The 11490-nt window shown below is 39.2% G+C and overlaps 2 protein-coding genes across 2 annotated transcripts; one reads left to right on the top strand and one right to left on the bottom strand.

Annotated features, from left to right (window-relative positions):
• Positions 1-324: 324 nt before the first annotated feature.
• Positions 325-3657, bottom strand: LOC113679947 (calcium homeostasis modulator protein). Its single transcript, XM_027196930.2, has one exon. It carries the CDS (start codon positions 2402-2404, stop codon positions 1280-1282), a length of 1125 nt encoding a protein of 374 aa, XP_027052731.2. The 5' UTR covers positions 2405-3657; the 3' UTR covers positions 325-1279.
• A 4188-nt stretch (positions 3658-7845) lies between these two features.
• LOC113680007 (dynein light chain Tctex-type 5-A) lies at positions 7846-9576 on the top strand. The gene has a single exon (XM_027197001.2). The coding sequence runs from the start codon at positions 8460-8462 to the stop codon at positions 9150-9152; it is 693 nt and encodes a 230-aa protein (XP_027052802.2). The 5' UTR covers positions 7846-8459; the 3' UTR covers positions 9153-9576.
• The last annotated feature ends 1914 nt before the right edge of the window (positions 9577-11490 follow it).

Below are 11490 nucleotides of genomic sequence, written 5' to 3'. Positions count from 1 at the left end.
GGGGGATTCAAATTAACTATGGACGATTTTGTGTATGTTTTCGATGACTGGAGAAAGTGATCTTGTGGAGTTTTTTGTGTTTGGCGAAGGACGAATTCAGATACCATCGTTATTTGATTTTGTAATCTAGGACGATTGATTAACGGAGGTAAGTTAATATGATGTGATTAACTTACGTCGAAGGAACAGCTTTGGTCTAGGTCCGCATTTTTGACAACAAAATAAACACATACCACTTAAAAAGATTATAACACGGACCACGTGTAAAGCTGTCCATTGTTTCTCGAATATTGCGCGTGTTAAATATTCAAAACTGACATCTCATTTACATCTACATCTACTTTTATTACGTTGGTAAAACCTGTACAGACATCACACCAACCAACTCGCGTGCAAAGTGAGAAGACCATACGAAGGCTTGAAATTATATTAAGATCGATTTTGATCAAGAAATGGGCCAGGAATATTCCACAATGGTGCAAATAATCGTGAAAGTTGATCGCGGAAAAGCGATTGCGTGACGTTCGGTAAGTTATAACATGACATGTTATCACATGCCGGACGGAAAAACTCTTTAGATTCTCAGTCTGCATTTTGTGCCCACACTGCGATCTGCAGTCTACATTTTATACCTAGTCTGCATTTTATATCTGGTCTGCAGTCTGCAGTCTGCAGTCTGCATTTTGTACTAACAGGTAGACAGAGTACACTAACTGAAAACTATAGACATCTGTGGCACCGATACAGTTTATTTTTGGTTACAGTTAACAAGCTACCACAAAGTACCTGTGTGTGAGTTCATTCGATATCTTCGTTCTTTTCCACGTTAATATTCTTCTTTCCTTTCTTTTCCGGAATCGAATGTAGTGTTGGTTACATCGGCACAAATGCTTCATTTTCATGCAGTCAAGCCGCGGCTTTCGAAGAATTTTTTCAGTTTAGAAATACATGCAGTTTAATGAGCTTTCTCGTGGACAATGTTTTGTTACATAGGGCTTTGATTTGATCCAATGGTTCCGCTCGGCTAAAAATATAGCCATCTGAACTGTTAATTATTAATTACATGCAAAAGCAACATTTGGTTAAAATATAAAATTGCACTTATCGATAAGGTAACGTTTCACGATACACGTTCACCAGTATCCATGATTCTGGTCTTGCTATATCTAAATAACTGTCCATGTTCAAAGTTACTTTTTAAGCTAGAGAGGTAAAAAAATTACTTTGTCATAAGAGGTACTGGAAGACCAGTTTTCGATAATAAATTCAGTAAACTCAGTTAAGCTCTTGGAAACATTTCAACATCGTTTCCTCTTCCTCCTCGAGACACGATTCCCCTAAGGCCGTCCGAATCATCCCTCTCCTTTACGTATGGCTGCGTCCTGTCGCCTGTTGATCGAGGATATCTTTCCGCCATAGCTTCGTGCGCTTGACCAACCAGCGAGAACACATCATTTCCTTCAAATTCGTGCCAGGTTGTATCAACAAAAGTCATGTCGACTTTTTGTTTGCCTTCCTGTTGAACTTTTTCCTTAAAAGCAGTAACAGCTGCCTGCGCTTGAAGATGTTGATAATCCTCCAAGGATGGAAACGCTTCGTCGAATTTATTTATGGCGACCAAATGCTGATAAGCGTTTCTGAGTATGTCGGAAGGATTTTGTTGCACTGTGGTAAAATACAGATCTGCTCGTCTCTTTCCTTGTTCTCGTGCCAGCTTTTCCATGTTTTCTTTGAATGCTTCAACTGCTGCTTCTGCTTCGAGTATTTTGTAGGTGAAAGGACTTGGCAATGAGCCGATTTCTCGCTGGAAACAGCATCTTTGGATGGAAATAACAAGGAAACCCCCTAGCAGAGAACAACCGAGGAGCAATAAAGCGGCTGTTTGCGAATTTTTCCCCGCATTTGCGTAATCTGCTTCGATTTTTAATTTCTCCTGAGGTGAAGTCGAAAGCAATTTTGCTTCTTTCGTTCCTCCGAGAGCTGCACATATAAAATAGTCTCGTTGTAACAATGCCCAGAAAATCCAAATGAAGCCAGACAAGGAACTCTGAAATATGATTTCCACGAGCTTTCTGCTGCATGGCCAGCGAGGGAAGAAGCAGCAACAGTAACGCTTTAATCCTCTTCTTTGCTGCTGTTCGTAAAAGCAACATCCACGCACAAGATCCCAGAATCCGCTATGAAGAAATATTGTCACGAGAAATAAAAACAAAGCTGGAATGATGAAGAAACAGCTTGCATACAAAGCAAAACCATCTGGCGGACATTGAAAAAAATCCTCGCTTTGAACAACGGCGTTGATTCCAAAAACTATCAGAGTTATAGTTGTGTTTCTGATTGCCCCTGAATGGCTCTGAAAAACTGACTGGAACGAGGTCACAAGCTTGGTTAGAGTGAACGCCATTTTGATTTTGTTTACGATCGCTAACGAAACGCTCCCACGGGATTACGCATATTATTAGTTATATTGGTCACGCCACGAGGTTCGTGTTCGAGAGCTGAGGTCAAGAGATGATTCCGAAGTGTGTCGATGACAGTCTCTAATCGTTAAGATGGATCTGTGCCTGCGGCCTGCTGATAATTTTTAGGGCATTAAGCAAGAATAATTTAGTATCTGACACATTTTTTTAATTTTCCCAGGGTATAAAAGGAAGGCCAAGATTTAAATATGGGAATCCGCGCAAAAACATCGATATACGCTTAATGACCTTATCCTACGCAAGGGTCAATCGTACCCCCATCATGTGCTATGATACAAGCATCAATTGATTCAGGTGACAAGGCAAGCACGGAAAAACAAAGGATTGCGAGTGGCCAAGGAGCTCCCAGCTAGAACTGTAACACCATTGATTTTCTATTTAATTTATGCCGACTTTCAAGGACTAATGTTTCGTTCAATCATTCAAATCGCCTAAACTCATGCAAACACGCTGAGTTCCCTTTTTTTAAGTTTGTCAAGTGCTGAGCATTTTGGCGAGAGTCGGTTTTTTCACACTGCTAAACTTATAAATATAACCTCAACTTATGCAAACTTGCTATGTTGAAGGATTCGGTGTATTTGACGGACATTGGTCAGATTCTTAAAAAAACCAACTCAACGCTAGAAATCAAAAGAGCCAAGCGAACTTACGAAGTCTCCTTAAATTCGCTAAGTCCCTCTGTATTTGGTAAAGGTGCAAACTGGTAAATCAAGTTTAACTCAGTGATGTCCTGTACAGACAAATGCTATTTCAATAGATTTTGTAAAGCTAATGACAAAATGATACACAACGTGACTGATGGTTCGCGGGTTGGCGTCGGTTCGTTGTTCTTTCGTGACAGGATCCTTAGGTTTGGCGAAAATACGCCTCAAAGTCTGAAAAGGTTTTTGAGCAACTTTAACGTTGTGGCTATTCAAAATTCTCTTGGTGGTTTCGGTAACACCTTGAATGTAAGGGATAACAGCAAAACTAGTAGCTGGTTCCCTTTCATCAAGAGCGTTACTAGTTGTAACTGGTTTTTGGCAGTTACGGAGAAAGGTTTTTGTATAGCCATTTGCCTTTAGGACATTAGAAACATATTTCCTCTCCTCAGCCTTCGAATCGAGTGAAGATGGTAGACAGTCAGCCCTCCAAAGTAAAGTTTTGGCAACAGACTTTTTATGGCAAATAGGGAGGTGAGAATCGAAAGCGAGGTATTGCTGGTTTTCAGTGTCACGCCATTCAAAATAGATCAAAATAAAAAATAAAAACCGTTCAATCGATTTAGTCTAGAATCTGGAAATAGAAAGAAGCTAGATATGTAAAGACTCTCGCCAAGATTCAGGTCACAGCAATTTTTCTTACGGAAGATATGAGGAGAAACGTTTTTCCCAAATTTATAGAGATTTGTATGGAGCCGCCATGCTGGTGCCCACCTAGATGGGCACCAACATGGCGGCCGGAAACCAGCAGAAACATCTGTCACTGAGTTTTGCTACAAAAGCGTGAATTTATCTCTCTAAGAACTCATAAACGTAACAATAATACTTTATTCTAACATAAGAACTGTTCAGATAGCTGAATTTCCCTAAATAAGTCACCTTTTAAACCAACATAACAGCTCTCTCGCTCGTCATGTAAAGGCCACGTCACGCAAAAGCTTAGAAATTCAAGAGTAGTCTATCACTAAACCAAGAACCCATTTGGAGTGAAAATTTGTCTGAATATTAGTTTTTAGCTGCTCTAATACATCATGAAAGTAAAATCTCAGGAGGATCAATAGTTCTGAAGTCTGAAATTTAGTGACGTCACGTGAAAACCAGCAATTTGTCGGTGTGGGTAGTTTTACGGTAGACACTTGTCTCTAAATTACCCTGAACCCCTCTGGACACATTTAAATCAAGAAAGGGCAAATGTCTATCTTTTTCACGCTCAAGGATGAATTGGATCGAAGGCTCTACTGAATTCAAATGCGACAGGAGGTATTCCGCTTCATTTCCGGATACCGCAGATATAACATCATCGACGTATCGTTTCCAGAAAAAGGGTTTAACCGGTGAAGTGGCTAAGGCCCTTTGTTCCACGTCTCCATTACCATGTTAGCAATGACAGCAGAGACAGGCGAACCCATCGCTGTACCAAAAACTTGTTGATAGTAGGTGCCGTTATATGTAAATTGCGTGGTTTTGAGGCAAAAAGACAGCAGATGAATAATATCCTCTACAGGCAAAGAAGTTCTTAGTCCTAGGGAGGCATCTTCTCTGAGTCTCTCCTCCGCAACCTTAACGGCAAGATCAACTGGAATTTTAGTGAAGAGCGAAACAACGTCGAAAGATACTAATTCTTCACAAGCGTTAAGAGTTTTATCTCTTATAAAATCCGCAAATTCGCAGGAATTTTTGACAGTGTAATCAGCATTCCCAACAACAGGCGACGAAATTCTCGCAAGATAACCAGAAATTGCATAAGTCGGAGAACTAACAAATGGGTCTCAAAGGGATTCCCGGTTTATGAATTTTAGGTATGCCATAAAAACGTGGACATAAGCCGTCACTACTGTATAACATTTTGTACGTAGAGTCACTAATTTTACCAGCTTTTTTCAAATCAAGCAACATTTTGTTTAAATTTCTTTGAGTTTTACTGGTAGGATCAGAGTTTAAGACAGCATACGTACTCTTGTCATTAAGCAGAGACAAAGCTTTGTCGTGATATTGCCGTTTGTCCATAACCACAACACAATTACCCTTGTCAGCAGATAATACGATCCTGTCCGTATCCTTTTTAAGAGTTATAAGCGCATTGAAAACATCGTTTTGAAGGTTTTTCTCTCCTCAACAGCGGCGACAATTTCGGCAGTCGGTATTTTGCGAGGGGCAATAGCAAACTTCAGACCCTTCTCTAAACCACTCCGTTCCAGCGCGGATAACTCCTTGGAGGAAAGGTTCATGACCCATTCATCTTTCAGAGATGAGCCTGAAGTAACAGGAGACCTCTCACTGAGCAAATGACGGAATTTTCTGTCGTGTTTCCCTCTCTGTTTGGTAAACACGAAAGAACAACGAACCGACGCCATTTATTCTATTCCATGCAATGACTGTGACCACGAATACATCGGACAGACCAAACGTCAGTTTGGTACACGTTTGAAAGAGCATCAAAAAGCTGTTTTCTTTTGCAAAAAGGAAAATTCTGCTTTATCGGAGCACACATGCCTAACCAACCATACAATTGGGTGGGATAATTCTAAAACTATCACCACTAATCGGTATTACCACCAGTGCCTTTGTTTGGAGGCTTGGCATATTAACTCCGCCCACGCTCCTTTAAATCATGACGATGGCGATTTGCTTCCTATTAATACCTCGTCAGAAAAAAAGGCCGCTAATTAGTGATCATATAAAAGGACCTCTTGTTGCAGCGTTTAGATCACCCCTGATAAAAGCCCTAGACAGGAGTGTCGAAACGTTGGATCTATGAATTGTAAGTTCTCGGTTACATTCATTAAATCTGCAAACCATATTAGCATCAAACCATGTCTGATTGTCCACCTGGTTGCCGTGTGAACTTTAATATGACTTAAAGTATTCCTGTACAAACATTGACACTTGAAAAAAGTTGCTCCTTAATAAGTGTTATTAAAATCCATAGTGTCTGGTATAGGAGGACAAGCTGATCACATAATTGTTGCATATGAAAAATAAGTAGTGATCCTCAAAATATCCTGTTAACAAGTTGTTAATACAATTCTGACTAACTTTTATGAACTCTGTTGCAGGTTTATTGTCAGATTTATATTCTTAATCACCAACGAAGATTCGCTTTGGTGTATACTCATTTCGTTAAACTTCTGAAAATTCCTAAAAACAATAGAAGTTCTTGAGGTAAAGGCAGTCACAGCCGCAATATCGGCATAAATAAACGAATCTTTAATAAGTCAGTTGATATTAACAATTTGGGGCCGCTTTTTGTAACTTGAGGGAGTAATTTATTTATTTTTACGTTAGCCCTTAAACTGCGCAAACTTATATGAATTTCACTTTTAAAGTATTCAGGTTTTATCAGTCGGGCTACTTTTGGAGACTTGTAAATTTGTTTATAATGGAATAAGGCCACAAAGAAACGAACCAAGCAAACCAATGCCATTGTGTGTTTAGTAATTCCTATTTTTCGAGTGTTCTCCCAATTGCAATCGCGTCGCGAACAGTCACGATGCGTATCATTTTGTCATTAGCTTTACAAAATCTATTGAAACAATATTTGTTTGTACAGGACATCACTGAGTTAAACTTGGTTTACCAGTTTGCACCTTTACCAGATAACATACATGTGATTTTTCGCCGACGTGTGTAATTCAGTTTTAAGCTTTTTCCTTTTCGCTTCGACTAGGAAATAAAATTATTTGATTAATAAACGAATGTCGAGTTAAATAAAAGGCCGAGCAAGCGATAGAAAGTGGGTCTATTTCTTAAGTCCTTGAGTTAGTAAAAAGTTCATAAGTGCAGTAAAAGGTTAGTTCTTGACCAATCAGGGTGCTCGGAGTATCTCAGTTATCTCATAACGTGACCTATATCACACTAGTTGATTTCCGCAGGAAGTGATCATGTTATTTATAGACATTTCCGCAGCTTTTTATCCCATACCGCCTCAGGTGGACACCGCCTCAGTGTGAAACACGCAACATGATTGGACTATTCTATTGTGGGATAACGTTTGTGTACCGTTAATTGTGTTTGAAGACTTGTCACTAATACTGATGCAAGCGAAATGTGACCTATATCACACTAGTTGATTTCCGCAGGAAGTGATCATGTTATTTATAGACATTTCCGTAGCTTTTTATCCCATACCGCCTCAGATGGACACCGCCTCAGTGTGAAACACGCAACATGATTGGACTATTCTATTGTGGGATAACGTTTGTGTACCGTTAAGAGCTATTATTACTGAAACACTTACAGTTGATCTCTTATGGTAAACGGTCCTAAGCTTTTTGTCTCACTTGAATCTACTTAAATTAGTTTTTTGAGCACCGCCGGGATTTGTTTCGATAGAGTCAATTATCATCATTCACATAACTTATGAAGCTCCTTCAAATTAAAAGTTACCACCATGCACACCCGAAACTCATTAAGTAAGTCCGCACAGACTCCTCGCGTTGCGAAATAACAGGTAAAATTAACATTTTGTATTCGTGTAGTGATCTGTTTTGTTAATCCTTGCTTGTCTATTTCCTTTTGTTGTTCATTCTCCAAAGGAATATCGGCTTTCTAGGCGCACGAAACATGAATTATCATAACAAAGACGCCCACAGACTTTGAAATGTGTCTGCTCAAACATGTGTCAAAAATTGATCCGTCCAAATATTATTTATCGTACCCTTTTTCTTCTCTTTTTTCTTGGTGACAACACGAAGAATAAGACACATTTTTTTTTGAAATATTTGCACTTACATTGAACTCATGCGTCTTCTGGCATGATGAAAGATTTTGTCACGGGATAAGCAGCAATTCTATGTAGGAGACTCTGAACTGCTGTTAGTATCTTTTTAATTACGGTATCTCACACCAACAATTGACTGACTTAGTGGACCGAAGAGAGCGATGTCAGCTTCCACAATCGAAATGCATTGATTACTTGTGACGGGGTCATAATTTTCGTTACTTGAAAAAATGTTCTTTCACAAATTTAATTTTTTCGGTGAGGTAACGTAAACCAGTGAAGGTAGCACTTGGTCGAGTGCCCTGGGGCTACTTCAATGGATCATGACGGAATGTTGTTTACATTTGAAAGGACATAAACAAGGTGCGTATTGTGTTTGAAGACTTGTCACTAATACTGATGCAAGCGAAACGAAGGTTTGCGTGTTCTACTAAAATATTGCCGTGATGCGCGCTGATGACTTTTGAGATAGAAAGATACATAGAGGAGGATTAAAGCACACGAACAGGAAAAAAAGGATTCACTTTCGAAACTATAAGGAGAACAAGTCGGCGTCAAATGAGCGACGGCCCGAAAGAAGGCGTGAAGGAGGTGTGTATACTCGAGGCATGTACAAACTTTGACATGGAGTCAAATATATCCACATCAAAGATTGCTCAGGATTTTGAAGGAATAACTCTTGCAAAGAACACTGCTATGCGTAGAAGAAGGCATTCATTGTTCGAGACAAAAGAGTCGCCCAAGATACGAGAGGGAGACCATGGTGTCGCCGTCATGACACATGCTGATTATCCTTTGCGGAGTCGCTCGAAATCCCTTCCGTTCGAACCTGAAAAGCGAAAGATTCCAATTGGATTCGAGCAAGAAAACGTCAGAAAGCTTCTCCAAGAGGTTTTGGAGAGTAAACTTACAGGAAGAAGTTACGTAGCGAGCGAATGCGCAGCGTTAACACGAGAACTAGTAAACATTATGCGTGACAAAGTTGCAGCACTCGATTTGAACAAGTACAAATTTATTTGTACTTGCTGTATTACGCAGAAACTCAAACCGCCTCTTGCCATGCAAAGTGGCTGCGCCTGGGATGAAAGTACGATAGGGATTGATAAAGACGGTTTCGCTGAATTTGTTTACAAGAACGACGATCTCATCGCAGTTGCTACGGTCTATGGAGTTCACGCTCAGAAGAGGACGCAAAGACAGAGATGCATAAAGAGTATCAAGGGATCCATTTACTCGCCCATCCCAGAGTGAACCTTCCAAGGAAAATTTTGCTTGCAGGGAACAGGTGATATCAATTCCCATAAAGGACATTAAAAATATGAGACTGGCGAATGTAATAAACAACTGTTTCCTCGACAGTGCTGGTCTAACGATACTGATGTAAAATGTTTTTGTAACTGAAGTAGTTAAAATAACAAACTAGTTGACAAAAGTGACAAACGTTACGTCTTGAATTTTCGATTTGTTTTGGACAATCAATATCGTAAACGATGCGGATAATGGTCGAATAATAGAGTTCTTGCTATGATATTATTAAATCATGTCGTAGTCTTCGCAAGACTAATCCAAAAAGGAACAAAAAACACCTACATTTCTAACATTTGATGCAAAAATTGTCTGTTACAAAAACGGTCGAAAAAAGTATATTTTGAATACATAATCAGAAAATAATGGATTTGAAGCTTCCGAACTTTGTTAGCTGACGAGTTGATGTAATAATAGATGATTGACGGCTCTCAAGGCTACGAACTAATTATGTCGTGATAACAACTCTTACGTCGGGGCATGTGATAAGTCTTACGTCGAGGCATGTCACGAAGTACGTGTCAAGCTCGATTAGTCCACTGTCTTTAAATAGCATCACCATGGCTCCTACAAAAGTATTTAAATACCTCTTAGCTCCATAGATCTATATATTTTTGCCACTTTTGGTATTTTTCCTCAACTGTCAGTTGATCTAACTTTGACAAAGCTCACTTAATGATCACTGAAAAATAGCTGTCTTTATGACCACGCACTGAAAGAACATAAAATTATCATACGGCAACAATAGTAACGTTAATTATGCGATGTTCCATTGTCGACAAAAAGGAAGGCAGAGCAGTTTAAAACTATCACCTCTTTGTTAAATGCCGCGCATGCCGCCAGAGTTTTCACTGGAAGACTAAAGTAGAACGACAACCCGCAAATATCACTGATTTTTTTAGTCCAGCGATTTAACTCGGCGTTATTCTTAATTCCTAAGAAGTATTTTCCCAAACGCCAATTCTTTCTTCTATTTTGTTTTACGTTACGACTAAAACTAGATAGTTTTAAAACTATCACCTCTTGACCAAGTGAAACCATCGATAAAAGCTTCATCGTTTTGCGGCGTTGTGCTGCGCGCTATTATCAACTGATCCAAAGTACAGTATAAAGAATTCAGCATTTCCAGGTATCTTGTTTGGGGTTAATAACAATAGTGAATTGTTGCTTTTTTTCCTCTCGTCCTCTTGCCGAGTATAGTTCGTGAATGTTGTTAACAACAAAGCATCCTTATTGTGTTAATAAATTTATAATCAACTGGTTCGCTGATAAAAAAAAATATACTGAGAGACCAAGCATAGTGAAGGGCATTTTCTCCCTTGAGTACCCCTGTGTGAACAGCACGCTTATGAGCAACTTTTCCAACCCCTCTCCCCAAGTGCCGCTAATTTGACACGCCGACAATTTTGCGACGATTTGAAATTCATCTTCGTCGAGTCTCGGCACAATTTCCTCAGCGCAACAAACAACAAAAGGCTTTTGTTTGAACTTGTGAAGTCGAATTTAACCCACAACAATGGCTCATTTCTTGATACGGTCACCAGTGTACAGCTTTTTTACTTCAAGTACCAATCGCTTATTGACCGGCTGGCCTAATAAGGAAGACACTTATAATTATCCTATGAGCCGACTACTTGCTTATGTCAGTAAGTAAAGCGTGAAAAACGTTTCTGCATTGATATGATGATATTTTACAACAGCTGGCTCACCAAAGTAGACATTCTTAAAGGCAAAGCCAATGCTGTTTAAGGTGGCTTTTACGTTTACTAATAGCTGGTTACCGACTTATTTACAAATATTTCGCTTAGCTGAATAATCGGTTAGTCAGCAATAGCAATGTTTCCTCATAATATACGTTACACCTTTGACTACAAGATTCAGATTGACATGGTTTACTAAGAGATTAGTACGCATACAAACGATTAAGAAAAAAGTTTATTTTCAGTTATCAGATGTTTGTTTATAAGGATTTGATATTTTCATATCAGTTGATCTCAACTTCAGGGGGTTGAAATTAATACACGTAACTGTAACCTTAGTGTCACTCAGGTGGATGTTCAAAATTTTCCCATTAACCCTTTAACTCCCAGAAGTGATTAACATAAAACTTCTCCCTACAATATCCATACATTCTTCAGCAAACAGGTAATGAGAATATTCAAACTTATCAGGTAGAAGCTGCTATCGTGATCTAGCACCAAGTTCTCATTACTAATTTACAAGGAAATGTGTAGCAGCTACAGGGGAGAATTAACAATCAGATCTTGTGAGTTAAAGGGTTAAT

This window comes from Pocillopora damicornis, chromosome 11 (assembly GCF_964200805.1).
Source record: "Pocillopora damicornis chromosome 11, jaPocDami1.2, whole genome shotgun sequence".
NCBI lineage: Eukaryota > Metazoa > Cnidaria > Anthozoa > Scleractinia > Pocilloporidae > Pocillopora > Pocillopora damicornis.
Note: the sequence above shows the minus strand (reverse complement) of the source record. Positions and strands in the feature narration are given on the sequence as shown.

Coding starts and splice junctions, on each gene's coding strand:
- LOC113680007 (XM_027197001.2), top strand. CDS start 8,460: ATGAGCGACGGCCCGAAAGAAGGCGTGAAGGAGGTGTGTATACTCGAG.
- LOC113679947 (XM_027196930.2), bottom strand. CDS start 2,404: ATGGCGTTCACTCTAACCAAGCTTGTGACCTCGTTCCAGTCAGTTTTT.